This window comes from Anabrus simplex, chromosome 6 (assembly GCF_040414725.1).
Source record: "Anabrus simplex isolate iqAnaSimp1 chromosome 6, ASM4041472v1, whole genome shotgun sequence".
Lineage (NCBI taxonomy): Eukaryota > Metazoa > Arthropoda > Insecta > Orthoptera > Tettigoniidae > Anabrus > Anabrus simplex.
The window spans coordinates 282,915,380-282,935,522 of NC_090270.1; the positions used below are offsets into that span (position 1 = coordinate 282,915,380).

A 20,143-nucleotide genomic window follows, 5' to 3' on the forward strand; every position below is an offset into this window, starting at 1 on the left:
ATATCATCGGCAAATCTCAAGGTTTTGATTTCCTCTCCTTGGATTGTGATTCCCTTTCCAAATTCCTCTTTGATTTCCTTTACTGCCTGTTCTATGTAAACATTGAAAAGGATGGGGGACAAACTGCAGCCTTGCCTCACTCCTTTCTGGATTGCTGCTACTTTTTCAAAGCCCCCGTTTCTTATTACTGCAGACTGATTTTTATACAGATTGTCAATAATTCTTCGTTCTTGGTATCTGATCCCAATCACCTTCAGAATCTTAACTAGCATGGTCCAATCAACATTATCGAATGCCTTTTCTAGATCTACGAATGCCATGTATGTGGGCTTGTCCTTCTTGATTCGATCCTCTACGATCAGACGTAAAGTCAGGATTGCTTCACGTGTTCCTACATTTCTTTTGAAGCCAAATTGATCTTCTCCCGACTCAGCTTCAACTTGTTTTTCCATTCTTCTGTAAATAATACGTGTTAAAATTTTGCAGGCATGAGATACTAAACTGATGGTGCGGTAGTTTTCACACCTGTCAGCACCAGCTTTCTTGGGAATAGGTATAACAACATTCCGCCGAAAATCGGATGGGACTTCTCCTGTCTCATACATTTTACACACTAAATGGAATAACCTTGTCATGCTGGTTTCTCCTAAGGCAGTCAGTAATTCAGAGGGAATGTCATCAATTCCAGGTGCCTTGTTCCTATTTAGATCGCTCACAGCTCTGTCAAACTCTTGAGGATCTCCCATTTCATCAACATCAACAGCCTCTTCTTGTTCCAGAACCAAATTATCTACTTCTTTATCTTGATACAACTGTTGGATATGTTCCTGCCATCTTTCTGCTTTGTCTTCTTTCCCTAGAAGTGGCTTTCCACCTGAGCTCTATACATACACCTAGATTTCCTTTCTCCAAAGGTTTCCTTGATTTTCCTGTATGCAGGATCTACCTTTCGTAGAACCATACAACCTCCAACATCCTTGCACTTTTCCTTCAGCCATTTCTTCCTTAGTCACCTTGCACTTTCTATCCACTTCATTCTTTAATCGCCTGTATTCTTTTCTGCCCTCTTCATTTCTAGCATTCTTGTATTTTCATCATTCAATCAGGTCTAGTATCTCCTGAGTTATCCACTGATTCTTAGTTGATCTTTTCTTCCTTCCTAACATTCCTTCAGCATCCCTACTGACTTCATTTTTCATGACTCTCCACTCTTCTTCTATAGTGTTTCCTTCAGCCTTTTCATGTAGTCCTTGTGCAACATGTTCCTTGAAACAATCCCTCACACTCTTTTCTTTCAACTTGTCTAGATCCCATCATTTTGCATTCTTTCCTTTCTTCAATTTCTTCAGCTTCAGATGGTATTTCATGACCAACAAGTTGTGGTCGGAGTCCACGTCTGCTCCTGGGAAAATTTTGCAATCCAACACCTAGTTTCTGAATCTCTGCCTAATCATAATGAAGTCTATTTGATACCTTCCAGTGTCTCCAGGTCTCGTCTTTTGTGGTGTTTGAACCAAGTATTGGCAAGGACTAAATTATGATCAGTGCAGAATTCAACCACCCGACTTCCTCTTTTGTTCCTTTGTCCTAATCCGAATTTTCCTACTGTATTACCTTCTCTTCCTTGGCCTACCACTGCATTCCAGTCTCCCAGCACAATTAGATTCTCGTCACCTTTTACATATTGTATTAAATCTTCTCTCTCTTCATATATTCTTTCGACTTCCTCATCATCCGCTGAGCTAGTAGGTATATAGACCTGCACTACTGCGGTGGGCATTGGTTTGGTGTCTATCTTGACGACAATAATTCTTTCACTATGATGGTCATAGTAGTTTACCCGCTGTCCTATTTTCTTATTCATTATTAAACCAACTCCTGCATTTCCCGTTTGATTTTGTGCTGATAATTCGGTAGTCGATATTGACCAAAAATCCTGTTCTTCCTGCCAACGTACTTCACTTATACCAACTACATCTAACTTTAGTCTATCCATCTCCCTTTTCAGATTCTCTAATCTACCACAACGATTCACACTTCTAACATTCCACGCTCCGACTCGCAGAATGTCAGTATCCATCTTCCTAATGTGTAGTCCCCATCCGGAGATCCGAATGGGGGACTAGTTTACCTCAGGAACATTTTACCCGGGAGGAAGCCATCATCAGTACATCATTCATAGAGAGAGAGCTGCATGTCCTCGAGAGTTAGTTCCGGCTGTAGTTTCCCATTGCTTTCAGCCATGTAGCAGTATCAACACAGCTAAGCCACGTTGAGTATTATTACAAGGCCATATCAGTCAATCATCTAGATTGCCGCCCTAGCAACTTCCAAAAGGCTGCTACAAAACCAGAACCGTGGTTAAAGTCGATCATGTTGGATTTGAATATTCCTTTAGAAAGAAGCATGGTTGGACGGTAATGTGTAATAGGTTAAAGCATGTATATTGGAAACACATTGTTGGTATTGTTCATTAGTGCTCATCTGATGAAAATTTTTGGAATATTGTGCCATTCTTGTCGATTAACGTTCCTATTGGTGCATTGTTCAACCTTGGGAGGAATTATGAGTTGTCTGTAACTGAATAAGAGAAAAAAGGAATTTAGAATTATGAATGTAGAGCCCAATATTACAATAATTGTAAAGTGAAAGTGTTTACCCCATAAAAGTGGACAAACTTATTTGTCTTGTCGATGTTAGCTGGAACCATCTGTTCCGGTTGCGTCTGAACAACTAACCACCAACAACTGATGCGGTAACGGAGGGGTGAAGTGTAGAGGGGAAGGGGATTGAGTTTCAATTTGTGTGTCTGTGTTGTTGCTTGTGAGGCGTTACTCGAATTGGATTGGGCGGGCCCAGCATTAGGCGTGGCTATTCGTGCGCATGCGTCCTGTGATTTAAACATACTGGGGACTTTATTCTGATTTACGCCCTGGATTAACCCTGGAGTTGCCTCGTATAACGGTTTTCTTGTTGTTAATGATGTTGTTAAGATTATTATTTTTATTATAAGTTTGATCCAAATAAATGTACAAGTTTTCCGTACATTAATTTAAGTTTAGTATTAAGTTCCGATGTTAACCCTAGAACTGTGGACCGTATTTCCGGAAGACTGTTTCATCAAGTGCGATCGTCTTTCTAACAGACGGTGTCGTTCTTCTGCCACAGATTTATAACAGGATACCAGATAGCACTAATATAGGTGCCAGATGAATACCGATTCTTTTATCTTCACTTTTGAAAGTCTTTGAAAAACAAGCAACGTACTGGAGAGATTTATTTAGCTGTAGAAATTAAAGGACTTTGATATTGTTAGAATCAAGATGGCAGCCTGCTTTGTTGAGAATTCTAAGACCAAGCGCTCGATTTTCGTATATCTTAGTGACAGTACTGACAGTGATTATGGTCTTATTTCCGACTAGGAAATCACTCCTGAAAGTAACAAAAATGACAGCGAAGTACAAGGTGCCTCGGAAGTAAAGGGAAATTCCAAAAACCGGAATGATGTTCAAGTTGGTGCAGGTTATATTGTTATTATTGGCAGTACGCCAATGAAGGAATAAGTGTGAACTGTTGATATTTTCGTAGATTGTTATAAGGAATTTGATCACACTACAGGAAAAAATGAAACTGACCTAAGAAAAATAATATAATCTGTAGGTTCGAACTATGTGAAAAAAACTCGAAATCCGTTGAGAAAAAACTGTGTTTTACTTAGCATTGTAAATTAAAAGTGAAGAACTGTGGGGGAATACGTAAGAACCTACTTGTGTTTTTCAGAATATTATGTTTTAGGAATAAATTATCTATTAGAAATTATTTTCTCAGAGCAAAATATTTCAAATATTCCCTTTGTTCAAAAAATATATAATTTTATTTTACGATAGCTAGAAATTGTAACAATGTGCTTTTATTATTTCTGTCATCTTTGTGTAGATCAGTCTTTCACCTTTCTACTGATGTATAATATGGATTAATATGTGATTACAGGCATGGCTTAATTTTCATGGTGGGTATTGAGGAAAATAACGGCAGCATTTGACAGATAAATGTGCCGCAGTTCTAGGGTTAATAGATTGAAGACTTGACCTTAAGATTAGTATTAGGCTGAAGATGCCCAAAACTAGGGCAAAACATGTCCCTAACCAGTGATTATAATTCATGTAGAATTTAACCACTACGAAATATAATTGTATTGAATAAACATTATTAGTAACATCAATGCATAATTAGTATTCAATAGGTTGAACCTAATAGATATCTCATCTCTGTGATCTCAGTTCAATACGGAAACATGAATGAAGCTCATATCTTTGAATGGTATGGCTGTGTTGAAAAGAATGTTTGTTTTATCTGCGATTTCGTTTAAGCTGAAGTTAGGATTAGCGTATTGGTCCATGCTGGTGTAAAAATCTTCCATTATATTCAGCAATGGGCCTGTGGGGTTCATATTTAAAATTTCCATGTCATTCTTGATATTAGTGAATTTATGCTCGAGTTCCTCAACATGTTGCCCTATGGATGAAAAGTGATTATATTTAGTGGCGTTGATGTGTTTGTTGTATCGAATAGAAAAAACATCTGCCAGTGCACCCGATGTAGCTGGCTTCCCAATCGTTGCATTTTATGCGGTATACTCCTGAGTGGCTTGAACTTAAACGAAATCACAGATAAAACAAACATTCCTTTCAACACAACCATACCCATTCTAAAAGACACATATTTAAAAAGAATCAGCAAACACAAACACACACACTCCAAAAGACACACCCCACTCCACAAGCTGCTTCCCCCTCCCCACGACCTCTCTCTCTCTTAACGCTACAACAGCCACAAGACGTACATGCAACAATGTGCAGCACGCTAACTATGCTCGAGGACATATCCAGCTCAAATGTAACAAACACACAATGTACACAACCTATTTAACAGGCACTCTCTATCAGTTATTCTAATACCTACCTACCTTTTCTCCTTTCCCAGATTTTTAAAATTTACCTGAGGGAACGCAAGTATGAAGAGGAGCACTCACAACTCACTTTCATTGATTTCAATATGTTGCACACAGCAATGTAAACATCAACAAAGGAGTCTAATATAAACTAGCACGTTTTTCAGCATTGATATAGACTGAGAATGAGCTATGTATCTGTGAAAAAGTTACTAAACATCTTATTCTAATGAACAAGACGTCCCCGCATATTTGCGGCCCAACAATGCACTTTGAATCGTCTTATAAAACCGTTGGACATAGTGTTGGCATTTAACATAGATATTCAAACTTGACACCTGAATGTCAAGTATTCTCGAAAAACTCTAAGAATTGTATCCAATTTCAACCTCAGCAAATATAATTTTTGAAATATGTAGAATTCATGAAGCTAGGGTAATAGCCCTCTAACCCCCAAAACTGTACCATATGTATATATCTTAACGTTAAGTATTTTATAGAATAGTAGCATTCATGTTTATTTTAATAGCATTCATGTTCAATTTAAATTTTAGTAGTATTTATTTTGTACAGTCACTATTAAGCAGCTTCTTCATCAGCTGAAGATGACTTACCGTATTTACTCACGTATTAGACCCCCTTTTTTCCCCACTTTTACAGCCAAAAATAATAAAGGGGGGTCCAATATGCGATAACCTCAAAATTCTGTGCAGCGAACACATGACTTCTAGGTTATAAAGAGCTATAAATTGTACATGTAAACATTCTATACTACGAGGGCAGATCAGAAAATAAGTTGCACTTCCCAGTTATGGCCATTTATTACACCACCTATAAAACAGCAACACGACTATAACGACATACACTGTAACACCACTTTTCCACATAGTTTCCAAGAGACTCCAAATATTTCTGCAAATGCACAACCAACCTGTCGATGCCGAATGCATAGAAATTTCCTCCAGCGTTCTGCAACCACTCGGAGACAGCGGACTTCACCTCCTCATCAGTCTGGAAACATCAACCACTGAGCTCTGTTTTGAGCTTACCGAACAGATGAAAGTCACATGGAGCTAGGTCGGGACTGTAGGGTGGATGTTGCCAAACCTCATACTTGAAACGCTGCAGCAGTTCTCTCGTTTGGCGGGTCTTGTGGGGTGTTGCGTTATCGTGCAACAAAATCACACCGGCGCTCAATTTCCCCCGGCACTTCTCTTTAATCGCTTTACGCAACCGGCGCAACGTTTGACAATACGACGCCACGTTGATCGTCGTTCCTTTCAGCATGAATTCCACATGCAGCAAACCCTCCATGTCAAAGAACACTGTCGCCATAACCTTACCGGCTGAAGGTTGAACCTTGGCCTTTTTTCGTTGTGGTGATGAGGGGTGCACCCATTCCATTGACGTTCGCTTCATTTCGGGGGTGAAGTAGAGGACTCACATTTCGACGCCTGTGACGATTCGCCGCAGAAACCTGTTGCCGTCTGCGGCATAGCGTTGCAAAAATGCCAGGGAGGATTTGAAACGTTGTCCCTTGTGCTCATCGGTGAGAAGATGTGGGACCCATCTTTGACACAGCTTACGATATCCAAGGTCCTCATGAACAATGGCTAACACACTGCCATACGACATGTTCAGTTGCTTCACAATTAAGTATTTAATTTATTTTCCACCTAGTCGATACAATGATTGCTTAAGGCAATTTTTAATGGTCAAAAGTGGTACATGTTTCGTATATTATCAACATCTTCAGCCACATAATATACGAAACATGTACCACTTTTGACCATTAAAAATTGCCTTAAGCAATCATTGTATCGACTAGGTGGAAAATAAATTAAATACTTAATTGTGAATCTATTGAAGTGCGATACGGACCATGAAGCTGATTTTATGTAATGTTCAGTTGCGTCGCAATTTCTCTCAGTTTAATGCGCCAGTTCTGTCTAATGATCGCATTCGCACTGTTGACCTTTGCACGGGTCCTGAACATTGCGGGCCTGCCTTCGCGATGGTTGTCCGTGATATCCGTGTGTCCGGCTTCGAATTGCTGACACCACTTTACGATACCTTGCCGGGAAATGGCCCGTTCCCCATACACAGCATTAATTTCACGATGAATGTGCGTGCAATTCTTCGTTTTGACTTATAGGAATCGGGTTGTCACACGCACCTCATATTTGGAGTGAACGTCCAGTTGACGCGCCATTGCATTTGCACGCTATTCACACAATACTGAACGAGACACCACAGCGACCTGCGTAACAGACGTGTGGGCAGTGTCTGTCCTTTTCTCCGCTGTGCCCACGTTTGCGACACACAGCGCGCTGCAGCGGCGCGTTAGTGCAACTAACCTTTTGATCCATCTACGTATTATTTAACAAACTTGGAATGTATTTAAGTTATACTGGCTATTTTCGTCAGAAGGCAGTATTTCTAAACGTAAAAAGACAAAAAATGATGAATACGACTTTTAGGCCGATGACACACATAAAAGTCCATTTTAGTTACTCATATCACGTCATTCGTTACATTTCATTAATTGCTCTGGTGAGGCTGACATCAGGAAGGGCATACGGCCGTAAAAACTCGCTACGAAGATTTGTCTCACTTCATACTTGATCCCGTAGAAGAAAGGGATAAGGGCATCATGTTATCATATAATTAAATATTGATACAAAAGAACTTAATGGCCAGTCATTTGTCTCTGTCAGTTCAGCAGTAGGCCTACAACACAGTAAACCTGATCACTGCTTTCATTTGAATTATCACCTTGCGCTGCCAACTTCCCTGCCTTGCTACCGGCGCGGTGTGTCGGCATTCTAAGTGAAGTCATCTTCACTGCTTATCTCTCGTCAGTCGTGTCAGCCACACTTCATTCTCTTTGAGCCATGCACTGCAGTCAAGAGCATACGAGGTCCCGTCTTTTCGAACCCTTTAAAAATAATTTCGTTCCCGACTATAGAGTCTAAACAGTGTAAATCTATTCCCAGATGGTCTCTGATATTCTCAGTTGGTGTATATGTAGCATAAGCCACTCCTTCCAAATAAAGCCGTACTGTAGGAGGCATGCCAAACCATCAGCTCATAACTAGCGTACGGTATGTAACGAGTTGTACTTCCGAATGTAATACATAGTAACTGGAAACATTCTTTTGATATCTGCGGCTGTTGAAACACAGATCCTTCTTATTAACCCGTAGAGAGCCAGACAACGATATATCGTTGTTTCGCATATACGCGTAAAGTGCCAACCACGATATATCATTGTTTGGATAGCGCGTAATTCTATACGAGTTTGTACAACTTGGGCCGTCAGATTGCAACATCTTATGTGTCGAGCCCATAGAGACTTGTCATTAGATTTTAACTATGTGGCTAGATGGTGCGCAAATTCATTCATTATCACGCATTGAATTTTTTAAGTTCGTGTTTTTCTATGACGTATGCTCTCCATGCCGCGTGAGTAAAATGGCGACTAGCGGGAGAAGTTATTTTGTTAACGATGAAGAACTGGCTGTATATATTAATAATTTTTAGTGAAGAAGAGGATGATGAAGACTCGGATGAGGACTTCATTCCTCCAAGTAGTGAAGAATAGGAAAGTGAAAGTGTTATTTGGAGAGATAACAGCGAGTTTTCTGTAAACACTCAACCACGTGCTCATTGTCCGAGTGTAAACACTGAAAGAAGTAATGACCGTCTGAGTGACAGTACTGATGATGATGACGGCTCTAACAATATCCAACAGCAAGAATTTCCTGTTTTCCGTGAAATTCAATTAGGTCAAGATGCAAAGTACCAACCCTCACCTGATTATTATGATACTCCTGGCCCGAGACACGCCTCTTTGTCAGACGCTAACCTATAGCGTATGTTTATTTTATTTTTCACGGCTCAATTATGGAACCTCATAACTACAGAGACAAACAGATATGAGAAATCATGTCTTTTCACCACAAGCCAGAGTACAGCAGTGGCGCCCGATTACATTGATTGAAATGAAGACTCATTTCTGTTTTGCTGGAAATGGGTATAACTAGAAGGCCGAGCATATTTTCTTTTTGGGTCAAAAATTCCCTTATATTCCATGGTTTGGAAATATGTTCTCAAGAAACAGATTCCAATTGATCTTGAGATTCTTTCATCTTGTGAACAAAGTTAATCTATCACCATCTGGTTACCCTGACTACAACCCATGTTCCAGGTTCGATCCCATTGTTGAACATGCCCATTGTATATTACGATACCACTGTACATAACTCTTAAAATACTGAAGATAAAAATATGAAACTTTACATGCTCATTCGTCTGAAATAGGACATTTCAAAGAAGTCATTAATATTTATCATCAAGTTGAATTTTCTGTTTCTTGTGTGTTTTTTTTCTGATTTTTAATTTTTCGTGTTTTAAAATTGTTTGGAAAATATTTTTTTTTTTTTTCAAAATACTGAAGAGCATTTTAGTGTTCTAATTTATTTCAGCAGTAAGAGTGGCTTCTCGTTAACATTTAATACAAATTTCAAATCATAGTTATATTTGTGAACTATGTAGTCCAGAGATTGAGAACCTGCAAAATTCTCTAAATCTGCCTGGCACTCTTGGCATACTCTGAGCACCTGGGCCTGGCACTAAGAGGGTTAAATATAATTAAATATATTTCATACATTTATCACATCAGGATTTGCGTAAACAGCTGTCCATGAGATAAGACATACCACATTGTTTAGGTTAGGTATATTATCGCCCTGATAGTGCCAAAAGTTTGACGGAAAAATAAAAAAATTAATAAGAGGAAAATATACAGCATTTATGGATACCTACAGGTGTGGCGGTAATGCGTTTTATTATCACAATGTTTAATTTTGTACGTTCGTTGTCTCTTTTTTATTAATGCATACCCTAGTATGTTTTGTTTGGCGTCTCCAAAAATCATTTAAAGTACGTGGGGACATAAAATTATCATTATTATTATTATTATTATTATTATTACTACTATTATTATTTGTTAGGTACGTTGGCGAGTAAAACAATCGTTTTAATTGGATAGCTTTTATCACGTTTTAAAGTTACTTCTCTCCAAATATATACCTATATTGGCCCGAGTTACGAGATATTAAACGACCACTTTGTTAATGATCTCGCCTGCTGTAACTTATAAATAGCAACAGCCACGAATTTTTCTCAACTAAAGTAAACTCGTTTCTTCATCCCGAGGTGGTACAGCTCTTTTTAAACACACCCCCCAATGGAGGGGAGTTACATGTACCTCTTTTACCGCATATCAACCTTCCTGCCATTCGTAAATCTGTCAGTACCTATGGTACCGGGAATCAAAGTCAGACCCCCGAAAACAGCAACTAATTGTGCTAACCATTATGCTGGCGGACATTATTAACTACAAAAAACAGACATATAGCATGACTGATGCATGCTTGCAATGCGCGGGTTGGACACGAAGCTAGGCCTATTCATCTATTTGTGCGATGTCATCAGAGTTGCAGTAGACTTACGCTACACAGGCGGACATTTCTTAACTACGAAACACAGATGTACCGCATGGACTCGACGCGTTTTTCATTGCGTAGGTCGTACAGACGAAACTATTCACAAATATGTGCGAAATCATCAGAGCTGCGATAAGACTTGTACCCACTTCGAAGCGGAATCGTCATCGTTCTCTGACGAATTACGTTGGGAGGTCTTATAGGCGAGATTTAATTTTTTCATTTTCGTCTCAAAAAGCCAGGGGGGGTCTAATACGCGAGGGGGTCTAATACACAAGTAAATACGGTATTTACAAGTCGAAACCGGTACTGTTATTTTATGTAAATAATATTGACACTATGTAAAATAAAGTACTGATTAGGTGGAGAACTCATCCTTCATACTTGTGTGCTTGAACTATCAATACGGACTATGAAGCTAATAGATTATAGTACCTAAGATTCACACAGAAGAACTGTTATCCCGGCTTTAAATTCAATTCCAATGATGACACAAACATCATACAGTTAAAAATACCAATCGTATCAAAGAATGAGTTTCGACTATCATGGACCCATGCAAACAATCTATTGTACGGAAGTGGAGCGATTATCGAATGTTAACCTCTCAAATTTTCATCCGCAAAGGCGTAAAATGACATCGTCCATCTGTAAAACTGTAAAATGCTGCAATTTTTGTAAATTTTATGGATAAACCGTAAAAGTTGGCAGGTATGTGTATATAATCAATCAAATAAAAGATACATACAAAAGCAAATAACTCGCACCAAACGGAATCTACGAAATAAAGTGATATAGAATAGCAAAGCAGAGCCCGTGAAGGTTTGTTCACAAACACTACAGTAATGGCGCTCAAATAGATGGTCGGAAAATTGCACTTATTTCCACGAAAGGGCGTCCAAAGAGGTTGTAAATATGAATGAAATTGAACTCACGGCTGCTGTGGACATGGAGAATGAAAAAAGTAGACTCATGATTTCTGTTAAAGAACTGAGGAAATTACGTCATCAAATACGAACATGTTGAATATTCAACAGTGCCACTACAGCGGGGACCAAGCTGTCGAATATTAAGGTTCTAGGGTTAAGAGCAAGTATTATGGATTCCAAGAATCGTATAGAAACTGCTCTTCTTCTTCTTCTTAGTGGATATTGCACTTTCCTGCAGGGTCTACTGCTTTGTATACTACTCAACACATTTGTCTGTCGCATGAAAAATTCCAAGGTCCTTTTTAAATTAACATATCTGTTGAATTAAGTCCCCAGAAGCCTTTTCCTAGTATAATGAAGACACGTCATACCTGGAGTTAAACCAGCAGCCTGGATGAGCGACGTTGCTTGTGCTATGGTTTCGGCAAGTGTTGCCAAGTCTGCTTGTAAGACTGGTGGACGTGGGCCACTGGCTGATGGCTGAGGCGTGGAGTGAAGTCTTGGAGATGTAGCCCCTGAGAATGGGTCCCGGTTGTGAGGCAATGCACGAGATGGTGGAGGTCTACAACAATACCATCCATGATAACATTACTTTTAAAAAAATCAATATTCTCAATAAAACTATTGAGAGAAAGAAACTAGCAATACACTAGCAACATAGTGAAACGTGTTTTTTTTTTTTTCAAGTTGCTTTACGCCGCACAGACACACATAGGTCTTATGGCGACAATGGGATAGGAAAGGGCTAGGAGTGGGAAAGCAGCAGCTGTGGCCTTGATAAGGTACAGCCCCCAGCATTTGCCTGGTGTGAAAATAGGAAGCCACAGAAAACCATCTTCAGGGCTGCCGACAGTGGGGTTCGAACCCACTATCTCCCGGATGAAAGTTCACTGCTGTGCACCCCTAACCACACGGCCAACTCCCCTTGTATAGCGAAATGTTGGAGGGAAAGAATTCAAAACAAAAACTCAGTGAATCAAAGCAGAAAAAAAAACAGTGCTTGGTATTTTTGTCTGTAGAAGGAATTCAGGGCATAACAAAGAGAGTACAAGGAATTTTGCAAGTGCTGAAGAGCATAGAAATTTCCTAATGGAAGCTTCAAAAAACTGAGAGGAAGACAGACAAGTCTAAAATAATAAGAATCAGAAAGAAAATACATGCAAACTTTCATAAATTAAGGAACCCTCAGGAAGGTACTGAATGAGGACAGATTTATAGTTGTTTTCTAATGGCAGACCTTTTGTCTTTTCCCATTAATCTTATCGTATCACAATAGTATGACCTAATACTCGCTATATAAACAGAATGTGTCACTGAATAATTTGATATGTTTCAGGTAAGAAACATGGCAATCATGACCTGTATGAAGAAGGAAATTTGTCACTCTGTTTCTAGGTTTATTTTTGTACTTTACCAAGTATATTATTTACATTTCTTTCTATTGTGTATTTTTCGATATAGCAATGGCTTTCTCAGAGGACTTTATCTTACATTTTGCTGCTATAAACTGGGAGGTGATTGATAATTATGAAATGCAGTTCCTCACTTTGGCAGCAGGTCAGTTATTTTGTTCCCAATTGTTCCCACAAGTGAGGAATGATCTTTTTGACATGCTTCTTTCATGTAATTCATTTAGATGGTCATGGTGGTGATTACTGTTTAAGAGGAAGTACACCTGGGCAATCATCTTTTATTAACACTAATTGGGGGAGGGGGGGCGGGGGGAATGGGAGAGCTCCGACACTTCGAAAATTGAAGGTATTTGACAAAGAAAGACAAGGACCATGGAGAGCGTGAAAACAGAACATTCCCTAGGCTTCAAAAACGTAATAGCATCGGGGTCAGAAAAGAACAAGTGTTGACCTAGGGAGGTAGGATAGGATAGGATAGAAGAAAGTGAGGAGGTTGGTGCATGCCAGTGGAAGCAATGCCAGGACTGAGCTAAGGGCGTGGTTGCAAACCTACACTCCCAAGTTAACAGCCCCTGGGGTCCCTTTAAGTCGCCTCTTACGAAAGGCAGGGGATACATGGATGTTATTCTACAACCCAGCCCCACAGGGGGATAAAAAAAAAGTTAAGCTTACACTAGATTCGGTTGTGTTGAGGAGGAACCGATATCACTATGATTTAGTGTGAAACTCAGAATAGTATGTACAACAAAAATGTGCACTTCTCAATAACTTTGGACTCAATATGAAAAGAAAAACTGTCATTATGTGACAAATCACACAAATTTAGGAACCTCCTCAGTTAGAACAATGCAAATTAAAGGTTTTCTATAGTCATGAGTCAATAATGTGTTGATCCTCCATGAACATTCAGGCATTTTTTAATGCACAGGACATGCTCAGTACCAAATCACTGAGCATTTCTTGAGGCAAACAGTTCCACTCCCCGATGGCATCATCTTTAGTGGTGGATGCTGACAGCTGGAAATGGCTCTTTTAACCCCTTAACTGGGTACTAAATTCTCCACATGCGTTACCTGCCGTAAGTACTTTTTCCCCCACTTCGTGATATTTAAATATTTCCTTCATAAATGTTATGCAATTAGTTTAATCTAATACGATAGTAATTATTATTCTTCAATAATGGGATAACAACATTATGAAACTCTCAAAATACCCACACAATCGAGCCAATGTACTTTACGCTTGGAAGCCATGCTTCCGACATAAATGGCTGCGCAGGAACATCGTGCAAGGCGCCAAAACTTCACCAAGCTGTGACAGCCCTAAAAATCTAGTAGATCGAATCTACTGCACACAGTTTGGCTACTAACAGTAACTCCTGTGGCATTTCATAGTTTGTGGAGATGAGTAGTGGCTGGATATGTTAGGTTTTTTCATACAGATATGCGTATATACCGGTCTTGAACTTCTGCTGTTTTGCGCGGACAGCCCACAAGATGTTGATCTGTTATTGAATGGGGTGTGTCGGAACTTTATCCACAACCTGAAGATAATTACTTCACTTGAACAATGCTGGCAATATCAGCTTGTCATATGTTCTGATGCATCAAAATACTGTATCTTTTAATATAGCTTGGACTGGCAACACTGTTTTAGTATGCCCTTTGTTGTTGTTTTGGAGCACTGCCTCACTGATACTGTTGAGTGGGAGTTCTTGGATCAACATTTTGATTAATGGATTGGTTGTAGTACTGTACAACAGACTGGCCACCACATTCATGTGACCCCACCCCTAGCAACTTCTGCACGTGGGGTATTGTCAAAGACAAAGCTTTTTTTCTTTTTTGAGAAACCGCAGGATTTGGGTCCCTTAAAACAGCTAATCAAACAATCATTTGAGAGATTGGATGGCAATCTTCTATTGTGCCATGATATTTACAAATTAGTGCTGAAAATATGTACCTGGTGCATTGAACATGGTGGGGTGACAGTTACAAGAGTATTTCAAGTTCAAATGACAATTTGAAGAGTTTGAAGTATAATAAAGATTATCAAGGTTAGTCACAGTCACCTAGGCTCTTATTTTATTTCTTCATATACTGGCAAAAGCGACTTTGTGCCCAATAAACATAAATAACAGGAAAGTTTGCCTCATTTATGGATAACTACAGGTGTGGCAGTAATGCATTTCACTATCATAATGTTTAATTTAATATGTTGTCTCCATTTTTTATTAACGTATAGCATGTTTTGACTGGCATCTCCGAAAATCGTTAATAGCAAGTGGAGAAGTAAAATCAACATTATTATTATTATTATTATTATTATTTGTTAGGTACACTGGGGAGTAAAATAGTAGTTATGACTGGACTGTTTTTATCACGTTTTAAACCTACTTCTCTCCAAAAAGTACCTATATTGGCCCGAGATACGTGTGCCGAACCAAGCCTGCCTTGGTGATGCACTTCCTTTATTCCTACTTCTCCTTGACTGCTGTTGTCGCCTTTAGCGATAACATTACCCGAATGTGACTTGAAACTTACAGTTTCTCATTGAAGATAGCGCTCTAGCCACCTGCGTTGATACACAGTCTGTCTCTCGCTCTCCGAGTGTTAAGTTGGTCTGCTCGTGATAACAACAATGGAGGGATCAAAAATGATGAACGAACTGGGATTTAAAATGTGCTTCTTGATCTACGAATTGTTATTATCATGGATTTTTCTTGTTTCAACGCTCGGTTCTCTGCTGGAGTCATTATTTTGATTGACGTAAATATTTCGAGATTCCTGATTGCTGCTCCCAGGCATTTCATTTTATTTCATTTTAAGTGCCATAGTTACAAGAACGGTTCTATGTGATCGTATTTCCATAGTCTTTTATCACCTGTCTTTGTAGGTTCTTAGTTAATTAATTTTATGTGTTTTAAATTTTTCCTTCTTTGTGTGCACATGCGTGAGAGCGGAGAGTGGTATTTACCTATCTGTTTGGGCCTGTGTGTTTGTGGGTTTGGAGACCGTGCACTTCTGTTTCCTCATCGTTCTGAATCATGAATCATGGCTGAGCAATGGTATACTGTATGATTTGACGCTGCAGGGTTTAATCCATGTTTGTTCACGTGAGGCAATGTGGATGTCCCGGGCAGCGGGTCGACGAAAGTTGTGATGTGTGTTCATGTTTCTACGAATATATTAAAGTGATTAAATCGTGATTGTGAATGATAGCTCTAATTACATTACAATTATTATTATTATTATTATTATTATTATTATATTTGGATAAGCCTTGCCAATTTTTGCGGCAGTCCAGTATTGTATCGATGGTGTTCAAACCAAGCTTGTGAGTCCATGATATCCGTCGCTATCCTGTGCGTAAGTATACGTCGCGTGCCTTGACACACCGGCCTGGTATGGGTTGATTTTATATTGGATCTCTCTTCTTGTTCATATATGTGTGTGCGTGCCTGTGCTGTCTGCCTGTGTATGGTTTATAGTACTCTCCGTATCTCGTAATTTTAATTTTTCTTTCCTTTTTCTGTTCTGTTTTAATTTTAGTTGGCCGGTTTGGGCCATGTGTGGTACGCTATTTTATATTTCTAGGCCGTTATCTGCTCCATTGTCGGTGATTAGTTTTTTGTTTCTGTAACTGGCAACATCATCTTGTTCATTTGGTTCTGCTCCTTTGGGAAGCTGTGGTTTGACACTGTTGTTGTGACGCGCTAGCATCGAGTGGACGCTCGTTTGGAGCACAGATGTGTAAACTATTGATATGTGCGCGGTCCGCATTCGTACGACTGCATCATCATTTTCGTGGTTCCATTTTCTGATTCCTTCGATAATGTGTTCCACGTCACCTTATTTTTCTGAAACGAGTTTGTATTTTTATGTGGTCATACGAAAGTGAATACTGCGATCGTACCCACTGTCGCTGTGAAACACAAAACTTACTATGTCACTGAACAAGATCATACTTGATGTTCTATTTTTCTGCAGTTATGCAAGTAAGTTTAAATGCAGCTTCCCATTTTTGCTTTCATTTTAATATTATGTGTGTTGGTAATAAACCCCATTTTCTTCTGATCCATTCTTTTATTAATGGGGGTTACGGGTTCTTGCCTTTCTGTCCTTTCGCTCCCCTTTTGTCTACGCACGGGTCCAGCTCCGAACTGTTTTAGTTCATTCCAGTCCGTCCCCGGCAATTTATGAAGAGAGATAAGCGAGGTAGGTATCTGCGAATATATGTCGTGTATTGTGTTGATGTGTTATGGTAGCAGGGTGGGGGTGGTAGATATTAAACTCTCACTTTGTTAATGATCTCGCCTGCTATATTAATAGCAACAACCGTGAAGATTTCTTAACTGAAGTAAACTCTTTTCCTAATCCCGAAGTGGTGTAGTTCTTTTTAAATGCGCCCCCAGTGGAAGTAAGTTGTATGTACCATTTTTACCGCGTATCAACCTCCCTGCCATTCTTAAATCTCTGGCAGTACGGTACCGGGAATCAAACTCAGGCTCCCGAGAACAGCAGCTAATTTTCTAACCATTACACTGGCAGACATTCTTAACTACAAAACAGACATATACCATGACTGATGCGGGCACAAAACTATTAACCTATTTGTGCAACGTCATCAGAGCTGCAGTAGGTCTACGCTACGGAGGCAGACATTTCTTAACTACGAAACAGATGTACTGCATGACTGACGCGTTTTCATTGCACAGTTTGTACGGACAAAACTATTCACAAAATTGTGTGATGCCATCAGAGCTGCGGTAAGGCTTGTACCCGATTTGAAGCGGAATCGTTGTTCTTCTGACGAATTACGTTGTCGGGGGTCTTGTAAGTAAGATTTATTTCTTTCATTTTCTTTATCTCAAAAAGTCAGAGTGGGGGTGGGTCTAATACGCAAGGGGGTCTAATTCACGAGTAAATACGGTATGTTAATTTAATTTTATGTTAGAATATTGTTTCTGATTCTTACGTATGTGAAGTAATATTAATTTGGGAAGTATATTCAAATTATTTCATTTAATTCTAGAAGATATCTAAATGGTAATCAAGGTTAAAATGCAAATGAATAAAAACAATGCATTGTAAAGATAGAGATTATATCTGCATAAGTTCACTTGGGCCATGGTGACATCTCCAGCATTTCTTCTTGTTTAATCTTCCTACTGTTGTATACATCCTTCTTCGAGTTTCAAGTGGCCTTGCCTCTGTCTCGTTGGGTCATTATTGTTCTGCATGTCCTTGTGGTGCCCTTGTGTGCCTGTATATGATTTATTATGGGCTGATTATTTAATTTTATGGTATTATAGCCTGTGATTTATTGTGGAGTGTGTATTATTTAATGTGAATTTTTTTGGTTTTGTACACACATCTTAAACTTTGCCTCATGAAATTGATTACAGTAGAAGTCCACTATAGCGAGTACAGCATATACCCATTATAACAGTGTTTTTTATCTGCCCCTTCAAAATTCCTATAATAAACTGTGTATTATCCTTCAGTTACAACGAGAGCCATATCACTGATGCATCGGCTATTATGAGCGATTAAGCGCGCACAATTTTTTTCCGTTACCGATATTTATGCACCCCAGCGATTACATTGCATGCTATCGATCATATTCGGTATCATTTCCTTGCTATGTCCATTAGGGAGCTCTCTCATCGACATTTGAAGGCAATTCACAGATATGAAGTTTGAAGCTTCTGCCTAATCAATACTTTATTTATGTATTGTTATTTTACAGTACCGGTTTCAACCTTGTGAAGGTCATCTTCAGTGGACTAACATAACATGTAATTAAAACATCATTGATACAATAAGAATGTCACATAGTATAGGTAAAAACATTGTCAATTTGCAAATATTCCTCGTCCTAGCTCAAGCGATCGTCTACGTTAAATAATGTGAGAAATAAAACTTAACACTACTGTTATGTACATGGATGATATATATTTAAAATACAACGTTCTTAAATTATAAACATTCACTATTCCACATTAAAACTTATAGCTAGATTGAATAAAACATTTTGAGGCACAAATGAGTTCATGCGACGTATTGTACTTATGTAACTATGTTATATCATGTGATCGGCCGTGTTTGTCTACTAATGGTATAATGGTGCAAGTTTCTTGAAGTAATGTAACCTATGCAGTGGTGTCCATGGTATGCACTAGTCAGCGTCTTGGTAGGTGTGCAAGGTACCAACTGATGAGCCCAGCCTAACACACGAGGGCGAAACGCTGGCAACCAGGAATGAGTTAGCTGGAAAATTTGTAATGTCCAATAACGGACCATTTATATTGGTATTACTTACATAGAAGTCAAGGTTGTGAACACCTTGTACAACACATTTAGTATTGAATAGGTTGAACCTTCTTGAATTCTAATTTAAACATAGGAATTTCATTTTGTCCGTATTGAACTGAGAAAGGATGTTAGGAAAAACTTAAAACGGTCCACCTTTTCAATACAAAAATGTTATATTTATTTATAACATGTATTTGCGCTTGGAACTAGTTTCGACGCTGTGTTTCCGTCATCATCAGCCAAAATGTGGGAAATAGGCAAGATGTAGGCATTTATATTACACAAGGCGTTACATTAAACAATACACATCTTATAAGGAGATAAAAACAGGGATGAATATAGAAACAAATGAATCGTTGAGAAAACAAAAGTTATACATATTAAAAATAACCTTAACCACATATCTTGCAGTGCGAAAGTGTTCTTCTTGAATGATTCCTGAATATAAAAAACACACGCGCACACATTTCTGGGGAGCCAGCAGGCAGGACAAAGTAAAGTGAAACCTTAAGAGTTCTTCTGAGAAGAGTTCCTCATTTTTTCTATGTTCCGACTAACTAATGAAGTCTCCCTTGAGTTCCTGATAAACATACATAACAGGAAATCCTTCACTCTCAACAATAGCTCTAAAGACCAACGGTAAAATTTTTATTTTAAATATTGTGCAGAGACGTGAAAGCCTGATTTTGAACATGATATAACTCCTTCATTTAACCCAGTTTTTTAATACAAGGTGATGCATTAAATAATACACATCTTACGAGGAGATGAAAACAGGGACGAATGTAGAAACACATGCATCGTTGAGAAGGCAAGTTATACATATTAAAAACAAGCTTAACCACATAACTTGCAGTGCGAAAATATTTGCCTTGAATGATTCCTGAATACAAAACGCACGCGCGCACACACTTCTAAAGAGCCAGCAGGCAGGAAAAAGTAAGGTGAAACCTTACGAGTTCTTCTGAGAAGAGATCATTGTTCTTTCTATGATCTGACTAACTAATGAAGTCTCCCTTGAGTT

General features: G+C 38.9%; 1 protein-coding gene across 4 annotated transcripts in view; it reads right to left on the reverse strand.

The window, feature by feature from the left end:
- LOC136876461 (RNA-binding protein 45) overlaps positions 1–20,143 on the reverse strand; it is a 279,414-nt gene that overhangs the window by 139,571 nt on the left and 119,700 nt on the right. For all 4 annotated transcript variants that reach the window (XR_010860594.2, XR_010860595.2, XM_067150447.2 and 1 more), the window contains exon 7: positions 11,762–11,952. Coding sequence is in view for 2 of the 4 variants with exons in the window: in XM_067150447.2 (XP_067006548.1) it covers positions 11,762–11,952 (191 nt within the window). In the remaining 2 variants the exon portion in view is untranslated. The remainder of the gene's footprint in view (positions 1–11,761; positions 11,953–20,143) is intronic.